Below are 20,988 nucleotides of genomic sequence, written 5' to 3'. Positions count from 1 at the left end.
CATAGTAATGCTCTTAACCGTTTCTAATAGATATAGATATATGACTTTTGACTGTTCATTCCTGAGGTGGTTCAGAAATATTCAGTAATCTTGGTCCAATTTTACTAGATTATTGATTATTCTAACTTGCCTTGCCCCATGGGTTTGGATATTGCCACCTGTAGTCATGCCGTTTCAATTTCCTTGCCAATTCCTTAAATATCTGGCATTTAACCACCAGCAGTCTCCTTAGGGAGGCGGATGCAGTGATTCAGCTGTTTTTCCTTGTGGCTGGATAATTTATGTTTGAGAAGGAGATTGGCTCCTTGCCCTTCGTTTATTTCATCCTTCTCAGTTCTGAATTATCAGAGCAAAGCCCAGGGTTGTTTTGTTTCAGAGCATTCGGTTTCTTTTTTCTTAAGGCTGCCTACTTAGCCTTTCTTTTTCTTTGACTTCAACTACCACTCAGCAGTTCAAGAAACACTGTATCAAGAAAACATGAAGATGTTGCTGCAGCACAGTTGCTGGAGAGATATTTCTATGCCTGCCGTTTCCTGAGACATCTTCTTGTTGGCTTTTTATTACAGCTCAGGGCAGCTAGCAAGCAATAAAGTTGTTATTCGATTTCTATAATCGGAACATTTAGAACTGATACAAAGAGACAATATATTTATTTTGAGAGCCTGAAAGATTTCACAAGATTGCTATAGAGCAGACTGAAACAGAAAGCTTTTTCTTTTCTTTTTCTTCCCTCCTATTCATGAGTGACTGTGTCAAACTCTTCAAAGGAAAATGAGCATTCAATAACATCACTTCTCCGGCTGCAGTATGTTCACTTGGCTGGGACTTGATGAAAGGCAAAGGAAAGACCCTGAAGTATTCCAGACTGTGAGTGAGGGTCTCAAAAGGCTTTACCGCACCAAGCTTCTGCCTCTGGAAGAACACTATAAATTCCATGAGTTTCATTCACCTGCCTTGGAAAATGCAGATTTTGACAATAAGCCCATGGTCCTTCTTGTGGGGCAGTATTCCACCGGGAAGACCACCTTCATAAGGTAAGACCAGTTGACTGCTAAATTCCTTGGGGAACGGATGGTGAGAAGGTTATATTGCTTGAAGTGTGCATATGTGTGCATGAAAAATATTCTCTTTTCAAGGCTGAGTATCACTATTAAGATCTTAATTTGTGTACTTTCTTCTAGTTTATTATGTTGAGGATAGAATGCTCAGTCATTAGTCTTCCACATTGTGCTTCCTGCAAGACTGGTCCTACCACTATCCACAGTGAGGCACCTGCCTCTGATGAAAAACACTTGGTAATATGGAAGACATCAACAATGTCAGCCCTTGTTTTGGAGTACATAACTATGTGTTCCACTCAAACTGTCACTCCTTCCTTCCATAAGCCTGCTGCCCTCAGATGAATGAAGGATGCTGTTCCACCATTAGTCATAGAATCAAAGAGTTGGAAGAGACCTCATGGACCATCCAGCCCAACCCCCTGCCAAGAAGCAGGAATATTGCATTCAAATCTCCCCAGACAGATGGCCATCCAGCCTCTGTTTAAAAGCTTCCAAAGAAGGAACCTCCACCACACGCCGGGACAGAGAGTTCCACTGCTGAATGGCTCTCACAGTCAGGAAGTTCTTCCTCATGTTCAGATGGAATCTCCTCTCTTGTAGTTTGAAGCCATTGTTCCGCGTCCTAGTCTCCAGGGAAGCAGAAAACAAGCTTGCTCCCTCCTCCCTGTGGCTTCCTCTCACATATTTATGCATGGCTATCATATCTCCTCTCAGCCTTCTCTTCTTCAGTCTCCAGTAAGATCCAGCTCCCAGTTTTGAGGTTGGGACCTGGGGTTGAATTTTATTTTTCTCTCAAGGAGCACAATTTCTTGAGTCTACTGATTTTTTATTATTGTTTGTTTAGCAAAATTGCTTGTTTTTAAATATGCTTTGTAAATCCCATTCCAATAAAATATATAAAGCTGGTGAGATGGAATGTGCTTTCATTAATCTATGCTAGAATGGGAAGCTATCAAAATGTTGGCATCTTTGTTGGAAAATAAGCTGTGGCGGTTTTTCTGGAGGAAACACACATTTATGTTTCTGTAATCTTTGCAATGTGAGCAGAAAGTTGTGAAACCACTTAAGCCTAAGAAAACACATATTACTCTTGCTCATTCCATTACAGAACTAATGACTGATAGTCTCGTGTTCACCCTACAGAGTTTTTGAGGAGTTTCTGGAATACTGGATGCACAAATATAATGAAAACAGGTTGATGGTATCCCCTGATAAAATTTCATTCTTCTGAGAGCTTTTGCAGCTGAAAAGTGGGGTACAAATACTATATATAAATAAGTAAATAGAGAAATAAATGGAATATGCTATTGTTCTCAGGCAGTAGAGTGTATTAGGCCAAGTGTGTCACTGACCTTGGGCAATCCATGGCTTTTTACCTGCTCTAATGTGGCTGAAACCTAATGCTTATATATCAAAGAGCCAGGTAACAAATTTAGCAAACAGTTCAATAGATAGATTTTTTTTTCTTACCAAAGGAAGTTATTTAAAACATAAACTGGCAAAGTTCCAGTAAGCACATTTTTACAGTGGGCTTAAAGACGTGGAAACTCTGACTAAACACTCTGGTTGTACTATCCCAGCTTCCCTCAATTTGGCCATCTCCAGAAAGTGTGTTGGGAGGCACCGTCCAACACACCTTCAAATTTACTATTTGCTCGAATCTAATGTTCACCTTTTTTGGATAATAAACCTTGCTAAAATTGAGATGCACATTAGATTTGCTTCATACAGTAATCTTATGACCTTATCAGACATGTTGTTCCCCCCTAATCTTACCACAGGGAGAGAAAGGCCATGGGGTGACTCGAGTAACCTACCCCCCGCTTTGCTGTGTGATGGGAAGGGAAGGGTAGAGTAATCACTATGGGTTGTGGGGTACCTCATTGTCCCTCCCCCCTCATCAGATGGGGAAAGCATCAAAATTGTGCTAAAGAGAAATTAAATAGCACAAAGCTTACCTATATCATGGCTACTGCCCGTGATGACCAAATTTCCACAGGTCCATGCTTCCTTTCCTTTCGATGCCAGGGCTTTGTGAAAAGGATGTGTCCATGGTCTGCATCATCTGATGGGCAGCATACAAGGCCGTAAAATAAGATTTTAAAAGCAGAGCCCAGAGTTATTTTCCTTTATAAAAAAAACCTCATTTGATAAGGTTCCTAGTGCTGAGCCAAAGCAAAAGGGGAAGGTGCTTCAGGAGCGGCACCTGGAACTCCTCTTTGAGGGACGTCATCTCTAATTAAATTACCAGAGTTCAATGTTATGTGATTCTGGGATTTGTAGTTTAGTGAAGCACCCGAATTCTTTGACAGAAAAGACTCAAAACCTTGTCAAACTAGTTCACAGAGGAGCACATCTCTCTAGTGCCCCCTAGGACTCCATAGCATTTAACCAAGGCAGTTAAAGTGGATTCATTCTGCAACATACATGCACCCTAAGGTTTTATTTTCCATTGCTAGAAGCTTCAAACAGTAACGTGTACCTTTTTAAAAGCCAAATTACAAAGAGCACACTTTTTGCCACTGCTCCTTACATTCAGCAGCAAATACCTTTTTGGTTTCAGGGTTTTGAAAATTGAGGTACACATTAGATTCAAAGGTGCATTAGACAAGTAAATAAATATGGGTATATGGAAGGTCTCGAATTGGGGAAAACTGTGTTATCCAGAAGAGCAGGGATAGTGGTGTGCTTGTATTTGGTGCCGCATTGGGTTCAAATTATTACTTTGATAAGTGGAATCTTGCATCATATGCCAGACTTTACCTCTGTCTAAAAGCTTCTGGAATCTGGCTTAGCTTGAGCTGAGAAGAATTGAATGAAATGGTCATTATCTAAACAGTCAAATTATTACACTTCTGGAAGACATACGAAACTACAGAGACATGACCAAAAAAGATGCCCTCCTGGGGCTTTGAAGCTGACAAGAAAAGAAGCCTGCTGTGATTGAAATCATTGAAGCAAGACTGAAGTATGGCTGTCCTGTTCCAGAGAAATCCAACTGTGTTTTCTTCCTAAAAGAGAGCCTCTTTGTCAACTAAAGGGTATTCCTTTAACTTTGCTGGCTTCTCTGTGTCTATCCTTCCCATTGTGTTCTCCTTTTCTTACCTCAGCTTGACCTGCCTGATCTCCAAAGAGTATATGTTGGTGTAGGAGTTTAGCTTTTCTGCATGGAATACAGCATCTCCTAAATTTAATTATATCTATGCCCATTAGTTAATCTATTTCTTTAGTATTTTTTTTCCATTCCATCACCCCTCTAATGATCTTAAGGTGACAAACAGGACTTTCCTTATCCTCACAGCAACTCCATTAAATAGGCAAGGCTGAAACAGAGTAGGTAGCTCAAGGTAATGAACTGACTTGTATTTTAAGGAGGACCGTAACTGTATTTAACACAGTACCCTATATAACTTTATCCTATATTGCTTGTATAAGGTAGAGAGGGTTGAAATATGGTATCACTGAGGGGCAAATCTGCCCTGAGTGTATTGCAGTAATGATTCATTTATGCTTATCTTCCTGGTGTTCAAAGCAACACAGAGAAGAATACCTACTTCCCTGTATGTGAGTCTTCCACCAATATTGAATATGCCCATATTAGTTTCCAACATTTTGTGCCCCATAATGTCATTTTGTGCTCTTAAGAAATTACTATAGTACTGAATTAACTGCTGGTCTTGGACAAGAGAACCAACTGAGAGGACATCCAGGCCCTGAGTTTATAGTAGACTTTAAGCAAGTCGCACTTTCTCAGAGGAAGGCAATGGCAAGCCCCCCTCTGAACAGATCTTGCCAAGAAAATCCTGTGACAGGATCATTTTTGGCCTCATCTAGACTGCTAGTATAATGTAGAATGAACTGGATTGTATGGTAGTGTAGTTTCATATTACTTACTTAGGCAATCCCTCATTGTCTGAGGATGATGGTCCTCCAAGATCGGTGTCCTGGCAGTGGGTCAATAGGTGACTGTGGAGCCCTATTCTTGATCTGCATCTTCTCCCGCAGTGAGGGAATTGGTTTCCAGGTGGAAGGCGAGCCTGGTCAGGGTTGGCTTGACATGCCTTCCTCTTGGCACGTTTCTCTCTTTCACCCTCCACTTGTGCCTCTTCAAATTCTGCAGCACTGCTGGTCACAGCTGACATCCAACTGGAGAACTCAAGTGCCAGGGCTTCCCAGTTCTCAGTGTCTATGCCAGAGTTTTTAAGGTTGTCTTTGAGCCCATCTTTAAATCTCTTTTCCTGTCCTCCAACATTCCGTTTTCCATCTGTCCAATAGATAATTTCTACTCTGGTGGGAAGCTTCCCATCAACAAGGTGAAGTATCATAGCAATGAAGATGGAAAATAAGGTTGGGGCAATAACACATCCCTGTTTGACACCCGATTCCGCCTTAAATGGGTCACTTTGGGAGCCATTGCAGTCCAAGACTGATGTCATCACGGAGGAGCTGCAGGATGTTCACAAATTTGTTGCGGCACCCAATTTATTGGAGGATGGTCCAGAGAGTGCTGCGATTCACTGTGTCAAATGCCTTTGCAAGGTCAATGAATGCCATGTAGAGTGGTTGATTTTGTTCCCTGCATTTTTCTTGGAGCTGTCGTGCAGTGAAGATCATGTCTACTGTTCCTCTGGAGGGGCAGAAGCCATTCTGGGAGGGTGTCTTCTGAGAGGGGTAGTAGGCGGTTTGCAAGGATTCTTGCGAGGATTTTCCCAGCTGAGGTTAGAAGCAAGATACCTCGATAATTTCCGCAGTCTGTTCTTTCCCCTTTTTTGAAGAGGGGGATGATGGTGGCATCCTTGAAATCTGCTGGGATTTTCTCGGTCACCCACACTTTTTCAATGAGTTGGTAGAGTTTGTGTGTCAGCTCAGGTTCTCCCTCTTTAAAGATTTCAGCAGGGATCCCATCAGGTCCACTGGCTTTGCTATTTTTTTGTTGGCTGATGGCATTGCTGACTTCTTCCAAACTATATGAGTGGTAGACTCATATAATACAGTTCAATCTACATTATATGAGTTCAAAGTGCATTATACAGCAGTGTAGATGGGGTCTTAGGGTCACTACAAGTTAGAAATGTCTTGAAGAAACATAAAATCTGTTTTACTGACATGTAACCATTGGCACCTATTTCTTGCTAGTTTAAATTTAGGAAATCGAGATAAGGCCAAAGAAAAGAGATTATTTTCCTCCTCTAAATGTTATAGCCAGAAATAGCCTCATATTGCTGGCAAATATGATTCTCATCTCCTTTGCAAAGTAAGGCAGTATATAAATACAAAAAGGCATTTTACTTAGAGGTCAACAAAGGGCGAGTTGCCTCCTATTGAGAGCCAGAGGGCTATAACTGAAGTCAGCATTGCTAAAAGCAACATTGTTTAATGTGAAGTAATCAGATCGATAGCCATCAATGTTGTGCTCAGGTTTCTTTTCCTGAAAGTGGCACAATGGCTCATATCCTGTACAGCTGAACAAGTTTGTGTTGAGCGCAAAAATCTCCAAGGACTTGTTCTTATGGAAGTGGTTAAAGTAGGAACTGTTTTCACAGCAGCATTCTGTAACCTGCCACTAAGTGTAGCTGCTGTTTCCGTCCTTTCTCACAGCTGCTTTATCAGCATGAAGAAGGAAGATGAGCATGCAATATAGAAAAATCCTGTCTTCCTAGAAAAAAGAGCAGTGTGAAGTTTTATCTGCCCATGCAATATCAAAGAAATTAGGTTCAGTGCTTTTGATCATTATTACTGGTCCCAGGCAGAGTTTTAAAAGGTTTATTTTTTGACTGAGCTCCCAAAAATCAGTGACTAATACTAGGATTCCAGTGGCACTGCCTTCTGCATATGCAAAAATGGTTGGTAATAATGTTTATATTTTCAACCCTAAGGGCATGAGTTTGCCCTTCATATGGAACCATGGCTCATTGCCACCAGAGAGATGCGCTCCTCTGTGAACTCTTTTTGGTGTGTGTCTTAACTGGGCAGAAAAAAGGACCCAGAGCAATGGGTTCATAGGAAGAACTGTTTACTAGTGAAATTCTCTGCCTTGGAGTGTAGTGGAAGCTCCTTCTTTGGAGGCTTTTAAACAGAGGGTGGATAGCCCTGAGATCACAGGAGGCTTCTTGTGTTCTCATTAGGTTAGCTAGGGAGAACACAGGGGAAAGCCGGGTGGCAGGCCCGTAGCCAGGATTTTGTTTTTTTTTGGGGGGGGGGGGTTGGTTCAGGGGGGGCTTAGTCTGAGTGAAAGAGGGTCTACCCTAGCAAACCTTTTGTATCGTTACCCCAATACCCCCATCATGATATGAATAAACATAACAGTTTAAATAATGTACCAGTAAGGCCTTCTCGCGGACCACCATGAGAATTTGGGGGGGGGCTGAAGCCCCCAAAGCCCCCCCCCCCCCCGGCTACATGCCTGCCGGGGGGTGACGCTTTCCCCTGTGTGATGGAGATGGCAGCAGTGTGGGTGGTGCAGGATATGGGACAATGGCTTCCCCCGCTGTCTACCAGATTTACCCCATTGCCCCACGGATGCCCCCACTGTCCCTCGGTTTGAGGACTTCAGTGGGATGAGGTCCTTGGAGGGCAAGCAGCTCACAGTACTGATCTAGATAGCTGGCAACATTGCTTTTCCTGGTCACATGGCTGGGTGACCCCAGCAAGAGATCCAGTACTGATCTAGTCAACTTAGGAGCTGTCTGTTTTGTATGATATTTTCCTGGTTCACAGTGACCCTGCAGTTACCACATTAATGCTGCACATATCACACATATTGTGATGAGGTCACCAATACTAGTCACACATTTCCCCCCCTGCAAATTCACCTCACTGTTAGAGGTTGGTCGACATTCAAGTCCTTTGCAACAGAGGGTAACAGCCAAGGTTTTCAGAGGGAACACCTTAAAAAGGGGGGTGGGATCTGCAGTTGTTCCCAGAAAATGCTGCCTGAGCTGTTGTAAAGCATGTATGTACAGGCCAGGTGCTGGTCATACTAGATGGTGATTATAGGATTTGTAGTGTAAAATGTAATGTTTCTGAGCTCTGTCTACTCTACTCTACTCTAAGGATAGAATTAGGGCAGTTTGATATTGCCAATACTCAGTGCTATGGAAACCTGGGAGTAGTAGTTGGAGAGAGTACCAGCACTCTCTGGCAAAGAAGGGCAAAGAAAAATACAAAACACACATGATTTCATAGCATACTACAGAGTCATAGTAGTTAAGGTGGTGACCAATTGCATTAATTCTACAATATAGATGCACCCTTGTTGTCCCCTGGAAATAATGGAAAAAATGACAAGCGCTATCTGACTGAAGAAGTGATGTTGTGTTTTAATGGTAGATAGTATAAATTCTTAGTTCAACTTTATTTTTGCCCTCCAAGTTCTGGAAATGTTTGCATTCAAGGGAAGGATAATTGTCCAACTTTATGTTTATACTTTTGCATGGAATTTCTCTATCATATAATTGAATATGTACTGTGTTTTATCTTTGTCTTTCATTCTTAGGTACCTTCTTGAACAAGATTTTCCTGGGATGCGGATTGGGCCTGAGCCCACCACAGATTCCTTCACTGCTGTGATGAAGGGAGATGTGGAGGGCATCATTCCTGGAAATGCATTGGTAGTAGATCCCAAAAAGCCTTTTAGGAAGCTGAATGCCTTTGGCAATGCCTTCTTGAACAGGTCAGCATGGAGGTCTTTGCAAAGTAATTGTGAATCTGGTCCCTTGAGTTTCAATCATGTCCATGCTAAGTTTTATGGCAGATGTGATAAAACAATATGTTCCTCTGTTGCATTTTATTTCGTTATATTTTTGTCCCCCATTTCAATTATGTTACTCTTTTGCAAAAAATTGTGAAAGTCTTCATCTATAAAAAAAATTGATTTTATACAAAATCTGCAAATGAAGACAAAAACCAAATTGAATAAGCATTTGTACTTTAATTTAGGATGAAAAAATATCAACAGCAAATATTATTCTAAGGGCAATGTCTCAATTAGTGAAGACAATATTTCTTGCTAAAGAAGAAAAACTTTGCAAATACTGTTTATATCCTGAACATCACATTAAAACCTGGCTGTTCGGCATAAGACTTGGAAATTCAATCTGTCAAATTATTATTCATATTGTTTTAACATACTTGACATTGCATTAGATTGTTTTAAAGTGACCCCATCCTGAGATCTCTTGCTATAGAATGTGTTGCTGTTGTTAATTTCCACCAAGTTGGCTTTGTCTTATAGCAACTGTGTGGATGAAATACCATGTCAATAACAGCCTTATTCTAATATTGCAAGTCTGAGGTGTGTCTTCTGTACGGATTCAATGTGGTCAGTTCCCTCAGGCAATCTGGCTTTTTCGGCTTTTTCGGCTGGCTGTAATGGTAAGGGCTCAGCCGCCATGTTTTTTTCAAGCTGAAATGTGCTACACGGCAGCTGGTTACAGCCCCTCCTTTTCTATTTGGCATCACGCAGCACATGAAAAGGCTGCTGCATTGTTGCAGCCCAGTTCAAGAAACAAGACCATAAGATTAAATCCACCACTCTGGACTGTAGTAAAAGCAATCCTTGTTTATTGATGAAAAATTGGTTACAAAAGAAAGGTGAATGCAGAGTAAAAAAGCCACAGAAAAACACAGTAGTCAATAGGATCTCTGAACTTGAGCAAAACTTCAAAAGCCACAAAACAATAACCAGGAGTCTGTTAGCCTTTTACTAACCATGAACTTGGAAACTACAAGCCTCTGGGATTACTGGCCATGGAACACAGGAATTCTGCCAAGACCAGCCACAGTCCCGAACGTTGCTTGACCTAAAGAAGCACCCGGCAGGGATGCTCTTAAACCAAAGAAGCTATTCTTAGAAACGTCCCTTGACTTTTCTGTTTGGGACTCTTTCTGCTGAAGACGCTGTGACCTTTGTACAGACTGGGAAACAAATCTATCTCTCACTATCTGTTCTCTTCGGACCTCATTATCAAGCCCAGGTGGGGAGATATCACGGCTAACTTCCAAAACATTCTCTTCTAACTGTTGGGTTTCATTTTCATTCCCACTGACCTCTGCATCAGCAACACATTCCACACTGTCAGAGTCAGGGAGAGCTTGCTCAGTTTGAAAAACTATCAGAGAATCCTGTTCACACAGATCAGGATCAGACTGAACCCCAACATGCATGCTCGCACAAGGTTTCCCTGTGAGCCCTGCCTGGTGAGAATAGAAGAACGCTGTGCCCCATGCTTCCTTGAAGGGAAGAAAGTGGTGCCAAACTGCATTACTTGACCCACAGGAAGGGTGCTTCCTTAACCTAGTTGCTCAAAACCAGATTCCCTTGAAAGGAAGAAAGGAAAGGGTCCCAGGAAGAGTGCTTCCTTAATTCCATTCCTCATACCCAGACCCCCTTGAAAGGAAGAAAGGAAGGAATCCCAGGACCTGAAAGGGGAGTCTTGTAAATACCCCATTGCTGCCAATTGGCCGGATCTTCCTGGATCTTTCGGCTGCCTAACCAAAAACATTTTCCTACTAATCAATTTTCAGGAGGCTCCTGAAAACAGATCTGGGTACCCCAAAAATTTTGATTACCAAATATGGATTGCCCTCCAGCTGAATTGCACAAGCCTAGTGTCATTGAATCAATCTGCCTGTCATGCAGTCCTCTTTTCAACTGCCTCCTAATCTACCAATCATTATCATCTTTTCTAAAGTGTGGTGTCATCCCATGATATTTCCAAATCTCAATATATTCAGTTTAGTCATTTAGCAAAAAAAATCCCCAAGTTATGAACAAGATGGGTTCTGTAGATTTGTTCTTATGTTGAATTTGTATGTAAGTCAGGACAGGAACATTTTTAATTGTAACTCCAGTCAAATATATATACATAATAGTTTTGGATAGCATTACAAATTTTGAATTTTTAGCATTTCCTCCTGAGCTTTGTCCAAAATACTTGATCTGGTCATTGTACTGCTTACAGACCTTCCATACATTCACATCCTTCCTGCTTCTGTGTTATTGCCAAGGCACATACATTAACAAATGAAAATAAACAAGCTTGATGTTATTAAATTCACAGTTGATAGAACATTCTTAGTAATATAAGACTTACCAGACTCTAAATGTGCTTATTTACAAAATGGCTTGTTTGTGTTGGGGGTAATTAATGCATTGAACATGATTAAAAAGAGGAAAACATCTGTAAACATCTGGAGCGGGTAGCAGGGAGCACACAATGCCCTTGTTGTCCCAGCTCCACTGGCTGCCGATTTGCTACCGGACCCAATTCAAGGTGCTGGTCTTGGCCTACAAAGCCCTAAACGGTTCCGGCCCAAAATACCTTTCGGACCGCATCTTGGCCTACGAGCCCACGAGGACCTTGAGATCGTCTGGGGAGGCCCTTCTCTCGATCCCGCCTGCGTCACAGGCACGGCTGGCGGGGACGAGGGAGAGGGCCTTCTCGGTGGTGGCCCCCCGGCTGTGGAACACTCTCCCGGCACACATCAGACAGGCGCCCTCCCTCATGTCCTTTCGAAAAAGCCTTAAGACCTGGCTGTTCGAGAGGGCATTTAATTAAGTGCTAAGCAACAACATTACGGTAATGAGAACTGGAATGGTATAAGGAAGATGAGACTGGCTATGATTCTACTAAGAGACGAAGCGGATTTTTATGTAGTTTGTATTTGTCGTATAGTTATATGTTGTTGATACTGGTCTTTGTAACTGTCTTTTTATGTGTACTGTACACCGCCATGAGTCGCCCGTAAGGGCTGAGAATGGCGGTTAATAAGTGCATCAAATAAATAAATAAAATAAATAAACAGCACCTATTTGGGAATTCATTTCCAAAATCCCCATAAATAAACTGCAGCTCAGGAAACATGAGAGACAGTATAGACTGAAGAAGACAAACAAGAATGGAACAGATATCAAAGACTCTTTTTTATTCTTGAGTGCACCCTACATGAGGAAAATCCTAAGTATCTACAATTCCCAAATCCATACCAATAATATAACCCTGTTTATGCTAGTCCTCCCCAATCAGATTCTTGGCCTGTAATTCCAACATGTTCAAGATTACAGGAGTTGTGGGACAACACATCAGGAAACAACGTGACCCACAAACAGCAACCAAATTAGGTGACACCCCCCTCACACACACCCATCTCAAGCAACTTTAAAGGGAACTACCAAAGTCTGAGGTCAGAGTTCCAGGTATTATCCTTGACATGGGCCTACATCCCTCTCTTATAAATGTGATACTCCTTGGTAGAGTGACTCAAGACAGTTCCTGACTCTTCTACATAAGTGTTTGAGTTCAGTAGTTCAGACCATCTACAACTGTGGTTCTCAACCTGTGGGTCCCCAGATGGTTTGGCCTTCAACTCCCAGAAATTCTATCAGCTGGTAAACTGACTGGGATTTCTGGGAGTTGTAGGCCAAAACACCTGGGGACCCACAGGTTGAGAACCACTGATCTAAGAAGTCATGATCTAAGCAGTCACGAGTTTATCTAATAGCTGCCTAGATGTTTTGTTTACCCAGACAGACCAGAGAAAACCATCTCTCTCTGTGTGTATTGCTTCATTATGGCCCAAACTGCTTTCTGACCTTTCTAGCATTTAATTAGCATGGTGTTCTCTCTCAGATGTTCACTAGCTGAGATGACTGAAGGTCAGGCTCCTGCAGGGGAACATTAAAAGAAAAACAAACATGTTTGGCCTAAACTGACACATGAAAATATTTCTCTCCACAACAACTTGAATCACTAGAGCTATGGATGTAGAAAGTGGCATTCCCTTGACCCTAACATGAGGCCTATATTTAATAGTTGTTTTTGGACAACGAAATAATTGTTACCTTCTTTCTAAACTATTCAAGATAATATGATCAAAGCAAGGGAAAAATGCACAGGTCACTATTATAGAAATGTTCTGTTGCTTTTATACTGAGTGGCCAACTAAGTGAAGAGACAAGTGTGATTGAACACAGCTGCAGCAATCCTATACAACTCAACTCAGTACAGCATGATACAGGTGAAGTACCCTTTATTTAAAATCTGAAAATCGGAAATTGCCCATTCATATGGATAATTGTCCATCCACCCCCTGCCATTTTCCATCTACTTCTGAAATTTGGAAGCATTACTTTTTGGACTCTAACATTATCCTTTGTTTTTTGTTTTGTTTTGTTTTGTTTTTTGTTTTTTGTGGTTGCTTTATAGATTAATATGTGCTCAACTGCCGAACCCAGTACTGGAGAGCATCAGCATTATTGATACTCCAGGAATCCTTTCTGGGGAGAAACAAAGAACTAGCCGAGGTAAAGTCAAGGAGCTGTTTCTCATAATTACTTGACTTAAATCTTGTTTCAAAAGTTATAGCAAGTCAGACAGATATTTGTTTCATTGTTGCCTGGTTTCTAGTCATTTCCAACTTATGGTGACCCTAAAATGAACTCATTATGGGATTTTCTTGGCAAGAGATGTTCAGAGAGGTTTTTTATTTCCTCTGAAATGAGAGAATGTGACTTCCTCAGGGTCACCTACAACCATATCAGATGGTGGTAGAATCAGTGGCATGCTCCACTTTATCTTCCCTTTAAGCACAGAGCCAGCTGGCTCACATGATGCACAGGTACTTTCCAGCAGTGTTCCATGCTTAAAGGGAAGGGCAAGTGGAGCATGCCACTGCTGTAGCAACATAGAGGTTTCCTGTCTTCCGCCAGGAACAAGGGGCAGGAGAGCTGGGTGGTTGACACTTTCCCCCTTGGAATAGTGACTTGGGTAAGTCAGGCGATGTGGGACATGGGGCGACGTGCACTACCAGAATTGCCATGATGCATGGCAATTCCTGTGTCCTTTGAAATGAGGTCCTTAGTGGGTTCCCATGGCCAAATAGGAATTCAAAGCCTAGCCTGCATAGTCCAATGTGCAACCCACTACACTACACTGGCTCTCAAGTATTTGTAGGCTGAGCATGCTTGTAGGCTGAACATGCTCTATAGGTCTGATTGCTATATTGGCTGCTAACAAAGATATGCAAGAAGTCTACCCACGTGGACTATTTATGAAGACTACTCCATACTATTCACATTATCTCAGCCTCAGAGAAAAACAAAGGCAAAAGCTCCTCTGAATAAACCTTGCCCAAAAAACCCCCTCATTTCAGGTTCACCTTAGGGTCACCATAGATCAGAAAGGGTTTGAGGGCACACAGCAGCAACCATTCCGACCTACAATTCCAGGGCTGGATTTAGACCAAATATACTGCATTTCTGGAATTGTACATTACTGTGCTTACAATTATTTGCAGCTATATGTGATAAAATACATACATTTAGGGTTGCCATATTTCAGGGCCTAGTCCATCTTCTGAAAGTGAGTAAAGAAATGTCAAGTTGAGAGTGTAGCTCTGAAAGGAAATGCATGTGTTTCTCATTTGTTAGATTTGATGGCTGTTAAAATAAATTGAAATGTGTACTTTGAGCAACTGATGTTGATGCTTAATATACTATGGTTAATGACATCACTTAAGGCTGTCCTTTGCTACATCACCCTTCTAATATTACCAGGATCCTCCCTTGTGACATTCACATGGAATCATCTCTGGGTCATGAGTCCTGGCCCAGATATTTCAGAGCCTAAAATAAACCTGATGTGACAATTTGACACAGATTTCAATAACACAAATAGAAAAATCTGCACATTTCAAAGCTCAGGTTTGTTTTATAGAATGGGGCAATTTATGCAAACAATTTGTGTTGTCTAATAAAAATGAGATATATAATAAGTTCTGTACTTTGCTTTAAAAATTGATAGAAGCAGGCACTATAATGCAACTCAAAGCCAGCTGTTCTACACAGACACTATAATGCATTTTGAAGCCAGCTCAAGAATATGGAGTCTACAAAGCATACACTCTCAGTGTTATGTAGCACACATTAAGTCTAAAGCAGTGCAATAAAAAAAAATCTGGGAAGTCTAGAATAAACCACAAAAAGCTGCAGCCAATCCTGCAGGACTGCAATCTGGGACCCGAAAATGTGCAGAACTTGTCGGGACAGGGCTAGCATTGACTCGTTTTAGAAAGCTGGAAAGAAAGCTAGACGAACAGTAAAAGCACCACCACCACCCCAGAGAGAGGAAACCACACTGTTTAACACCAACATATAATTGTTGGCTCCAGAAAGAATACAAATGCAATGCTGGCGAAAGTTGATGAATTTGAAAATGCTTGTGTTAGGTAGAACATTCACACTATTCTAGCTCTATGAAAATACTATTTAGATTTCTAATTATTGCATATAGCACTTACGGTAGTTATGTTTCCCCAAGCTACAATAGCTCAGCAATTTTGGGTCCAGATCTTTGTGTGAGCATACATTGTCATGAGTATTGTCTCTGCTGTTACGGACATCTCACATTTCTTTTCCCAATAGGTTATGATTTTGCTGCTGTCCTGGAATGGTTTGCAGAGAGGGTTGACCGCATCATTCTTCTTTTTGATGCTCACAAGTTAGATATTTCAGATGAATTTTCAGAGGTCATCAAAGCTCTGAAAAACCATGAAGATAAAATGAGGGTAGTACTCAACAAAGCAGACCAAATTGAGACCCAACAGCTCATGAGAGTTTATGGTGCTCTCATGTGGTCTCTAGGGAAGATTGTCAATACACCTGAGGTGCTCAGGGTCTACATTGGGTCCTTCTGGTCACACCCATTGCTTATCCCGGATAATCGGAAGCTCTTTGAGGCTGAGGCGCAGGACCTCTTCAGAGATATCCAAAGCTTGCCTCGCAATGCAGCCCTTCGGAAATTAAATGATCTCATTAAACGAGCACGGCTAGCTAAGGTGAGTCTCTCTGGTGGCTTTCCCTTGATGGATTATTATTGACTCCTACATTACTTTATATTCTGAGGAAGCAGTTCTGCTTACTGTACAGTCTAATGAGGTTTACTTGCCCGTGGTTATAACACCTTCCAAGTAGAATGACCTCATTTCGATAATGTGGTTCTCAGTGGGTGATGTTTCTACCAAGTTATATGAAAGAAGGTGTCCCCGATTTTTAATATCTCCAAGGGAGGACTTTCTATTAGTCCCATCACCCGAACAGGTATGGTAAATGAGGACCTGGGAGTAGCTGCTCCCAGATTATGGAACTCCATCCCAAAGGAGGCTCGGTTGCCCCCCATCCCTGTTCTCCTTTCTTTATCAAGCTTTCCATTTTTAACCAGTTTGGATAGTACAATCAGTAAATTTTACTGTGCTTTTAATTGTTTTAAACTAGTATTTTATGTGGCTTTATTTAATGCTTTTTTTAAAAAAAACATGTATTTCAAAATGTTTATAATTATATTGCTTCAATGTAGGATGCAAGCTGCCTAGGACCTCTTAAAGGAGAAAAGTGGGATATTAAATAAACAAACAAACAACACCATCAACTCCCTCTAACACTGCCTGTCACCCCTGATTATTTTTAATTAAACAATTTACTACTTTATTGCTTGTTTAATGTACTCATCAATTTTGTTGACTTAAACTGTTTTTCTATTGCAAAACCTTTTAATTCTTTACATAGGAAAACATAGTTTTTAAAATTCATACTACATACGCACACATGTGTATAAAATCAAACACAAAGGGATGGCTATTTCCTGGACATTAGGTCAGACCTAATCTTACAAAAATGTGAACATAAATTCTAAAGCTTAATGGAATCCTACTTGTCCAATCATAGGTGTGTCATAATTGTGTACACTCAGCTGCCATACAGGACATATCAGTGTATGTGGATTCCTAGTTAAACTCCTATGAAGCTAGATTTGGTAAAAGGAGATAATTGTGAAAGCATAAGATAAGCAAACAAATATCCATGCCTACATATGAATATGAAACAGAATTGTTATTTGCATTTGTCATGGGTTTCCTTCTTCCTTCAACAGTAATTCTAGAGTTGCAATCAACAAGGGATTTATGAGGAGATCAAGGACATCTTCACATTGATGAGGTCCCCCACAACAATTTGCTAGCTTCTGTGGCAAATTGGCGGGCACCAGGGTAATCCCAGTGCCCCATATCCCACTTTTCTGGCAGAAACACTTCCCCATCACACATGAAGCATTGCCAGATGGCTTCCCCCTGTGCTGGCCCCATGGTTTCAAATGGAACACAGGAAGCCTTCCGTGTCCCTGGCACAGTGTCATTGGATGCTTGCACCCTTGCTGAGCTATGGAGCCCCGGTAGAAGTGAGCCTACATTGTCTGATGGGCAGCGTGGGGCTCCGTGGCTCAACGGGGGCAGAAACATCCTACAGCAATGAAAAATAGTTGTGTGATGAAGTCAAAAGACTGGCTTGGAAAATGGATGCTGAATTACATACACCAGGAATTGAGGGGTACATATTTATTTCCTGGGATTTTGAGGGTTTTTCCCATGGTCTCACTTTCCCATTATGTGTGTGTAATATGTTATTATGTAATATGCTGAATTTTGCTGTGTCCTGTGTCTTGTGAACCGCTGTGAGTCGCCCTCGGGCTGAGAACAGCGGTATAGAAGCAAAGTAAATAAATAAATAAATAAATAAATTATTAACATTATTTGTGGCCTTGGGTTTGTTTGTTTTCAAAACCAGAAGTGACAAGGAAATCATTTTTCGTTGAGGGGGGAGATCATCCATTTTCTACGGCTAAAACAACTCAAGGGAGTAGAACGTTTCCCTCATATCACATAGAACGTACAAGGATTATTTCAGATCTAAAACAATGCAAAATGAGAGACCACTGAGGATGAATTGAGAGCACTAGCATGCACTTTAGCCAGCTCTGGTTTGTTAAATGATCCAAAAGGGCTTTTCTTATGTTTTCCTTAAAATTATTGGGTTTCAAAAAGAAGACACTCTATAACCACCCTGAGAAGAATTGAGTAAGGACTAAAAATAGAGCCAAGATGTAGAGTGTTACAGTAATTCCATTCTGACAAAATTGCTAGGAGATTTGATTACATAGAAATGTCAGAAGACTGTCTAACGAAGGCTGAGTAGAGATTCAACTCCTAAATTCCTCATCACATTCTGATACATACATTGCATTTATCATACTAGCACTCATAGGTATATTTGTCTTATTATTTATTTTATTTTATTTTATTGGAAATTGATTATTTAAAAAAACATGATGGACATGAAGCTGGTATCTTGTAGTTTTCTAATTTTACATCATCTTCAGACATGAAGCTTTATGTGTGACTTTGACCACTTTACAGTCTGTCAATCCACAATTCAGTATCTCAAACCTATAGAGAGGACTAAGGAAGCAAGAATGTAAAAAATAACATACTGTAGAAAAGGAGAATGCATATTTTAAAAGAGAGAAAAAATGCAAATGAAACAAGGTTTTGTGAAAACATGAGCATTCTAGGAATATTCTGAATATCCCATGGTTGTGCTTTGATGCAGGTTCATGCTTACATCATTAGCTCACTTAAGAAAGAAATGCCATCAGTGTTTGGCAAAGACAATAAGAAGAAAGAACTTGTGAAGAATTTGAGAGTGATTTATGGACGAATTGAACGGGAGTATCAGATTTCACCAGGAGACTTTCCCAATCTGAAAAAGATGCAGGTGAGTTCCAGAAACAATACAGCATCTGAGGATGGTGGGGAAACATTGGCCAAAACTATGTTGGAGAGTTTCAAAACTGTTTCATAATTCTGGCTTATTCCCTTACAAACAAGGTAACTAACAGTTTGCTTCTTTTTCTTGACACCAGATGAGTCTCATTCTGCCAAATGAAACAGCCAGCTCTCACAAATCCTTTAAACTGTAGTGCACACATTGTATCAGAACAAGAGGGTGGAATTAGACTTCATGTATTCATGCCCAAACCTTGCAATTAAATCACAGTTATGGTTTCAGTCTGTTGACCAACCCATGTGCACTCATTGACTACATTTGTGGGATTGCAAACTGAGACCCATAGTTGCTGAGTGATCAGATTTGCAGACACCTGGATTATCATTGTAACACAAAATCAAAGATAGTCACAGTGCAGTAGTTTCCATAGTGTTCTTTTTTGTTGAAAAATGCCCAAAATGATCAGTAGGAGGTGGAAAGAGCATTTACACTCCATTTTGATCTCAAAATAATTGCCCTCGAGAAGCTTTGAAAGATACAAAAATATGAATTCATTCACTGGGGTATTTGTTAGGAGTAGGTGCAGTTGACCAACACTGCACTAAATGGTAACAAAATACACATCTCTGTCTTATTGACTGCCTTTCAGGAGCTGCTTCAGGCTCAAGATTTCAGCAAGTTCCAGCCAATAAAAAGCAAGTTGTTGGATGCAGTAGAAGATATGCTATCCAAAGACATTGCAAAACTCATGGTGCTGGTACGCAAGGAGGAGTCCCACAAGCCTATCCAAACAGTGAAAGGTGGAGCTTTTGAAGGCACTCTACAAGGCCCATTTGGACATGGCTATGGTGAAGGAGCAGGAGAAGGAATTGATGACATAAACTGGGTGGTATCCAGAGATAAGCCCATATATGATGAGATCTTCTACACGTTGTCACCCATTAATGGGAAAATAACTGGTGCTAATGCTAAGAAGGAACTGGTGAAATCCAAGCTTCCTAACACAGTGTTAGGCAAAATATGGAAACTGTCCGATATTGATAGGGATGGGATGCTGGATGATGAAGAGTTTGCTTTGGCCAATCATCTTGTAAAAGTTAAGCTAGAGGGCCATGAGCTCCCCAGTGAACTCCCAGTTCATCTTGTTCCACCATCTAAAAGGAAACTAGCAGAGTGAGAAGCCACAAGACCGAAATTTGGGAAGGGAGTGATATCTGTTGGATTGCAGCAATTATCTGGTGTGTAGAGGAACAAGAAATAATATCTAAATTGAATAGCTTTTCTTTATGATTTCCAATTAGCTTCACTTTTGTAGCTCCTCTTTCCTGATACATGTTAATAACAGAAAGTGATGGCAGGAATTAAGGGAATGAAATTGGCTGTGATCTATAAATTGTTCAGTACTGTTTGAACCTCTTATTGGTTTTTTTCTGGGGGAAGTGTAATTGAACCCATGCCCCCTTCCTCCCCCAAAAGGTCTTGTATGAAACATACCTCTAGAGCAGGGGTCCTCAAACGAAGGCCCTCCAAGGTCATTGTTGTTCTTGTTGTGTGCTTTCAAGTCATTTCAGAAGTAGGTTGACTCTGAGCAAAGGCCAGGTAAATGACCTTGGAGGGCCATATCCTGCCCCCGGGCCTTAGTTTGAGGACCCTTGCTCTAGTGCTTCTCAGCCTTTACCTGTGTACTTCCTCCTTCCCCATTACCAAGCAGTCGAAATGTCTCCTGCTTCCTTTCCCTCTTTCAGGAGGAATTAATTAAACTGAATAAATCATTCTTTAAAACAAATTAAATCTGATCTGAATGTTCTACGGATTTCTAAGTCCACTGTCGGTTGTCACAGTCTGGAAGTTACAATAAAGACAAATAGACAGAAAGACACATATTATCGTTCATTATTATAGGCTTCATGCTTCCCGACAGAAATATGAATGGTGATTATGGTACCTACTTACTTACTTACTTAGGTGATCCCTCGTAGCTCAAGGATGATTGTCTTCCAGATGTGGTGTCCTGGCAGTGAGTCCGTAGGTGGTTGTGGTGCCCTATTCTTGATCCGCATGTTCTCCCACAGTTAAGACATCGGTTTCCAGATGGAAGGTGGTCCCAGTCAGCGTTGGCTTGACATGCCTTTCTCTTGGCATGTTTCTCCCTTTCACCCTCCATTCGTGCCTCTTTGAATTCTGCAGCACTGCTGACCACAGCTTACCTCCAGTTAGATCGCTCAAGGGCCAGGGCTTCCCAGTTCTCGGTGTCTATACCACAGTTTTTAAGGTTGGCTTTAAGCCCATCTTTAAATTTCTTTTCCTGACCAC

The 20,988-nt window shown here is 41.2% G+C and overlaps 1 protein-coding gene across 1 annotated transcript; it reads left to right on the top strand.

Moving 5' to 3' along the window:
- Nucleotides 1-223: 223 nt before the first annotated feature.
- On the top strand, nucleotides 224-20,554 carry EHD3 (EH domain containing 3). Its single transcript, XM_060754144.2, has 6 exons — nucleotides 224-1,034; nucleotides 8,557-8,733; nucleotides 13,268-13,365; nucleotides 15,484-15,896; nucleotides 18,499-18,663; nucleotides 19,325-20,554. Exons 1-6 carry the CDS (start codon nucleotides 808-810, stop codon nucleotides 19,850-19,852), a joined length of 1,608 nt encoding a protein of 535 aa, XP_060610127.1. The 5' UTR covers nucleotides 224-807; the 3' UTR covers nucleotides 19,853-20,554.
- The last annotated feature ends 434 nt before the right edge of the window (nucleotides 20,555-20,988 follow it).

The sequence above is a fragment of the Anolis sagrei genome, chromosome 1 (genome assembly GCF_037176765.1).
Source record: "Anolis sagrei isolate rAnoSag1 chromosome 1, rAnoSag1.mat, whole genome shotgun sequence".
In the NCBI taxonomy this organism is placed as follows: domain Eukaryota; kingdom Metazoa; phylum Chordata; class Lepidosauria; order Squamata; family Dactyloidae; genus Anolis; species Anolis sagrei.
This window is presented reverse-complemented; position numbering and strand designations above follow the sequence as displayed.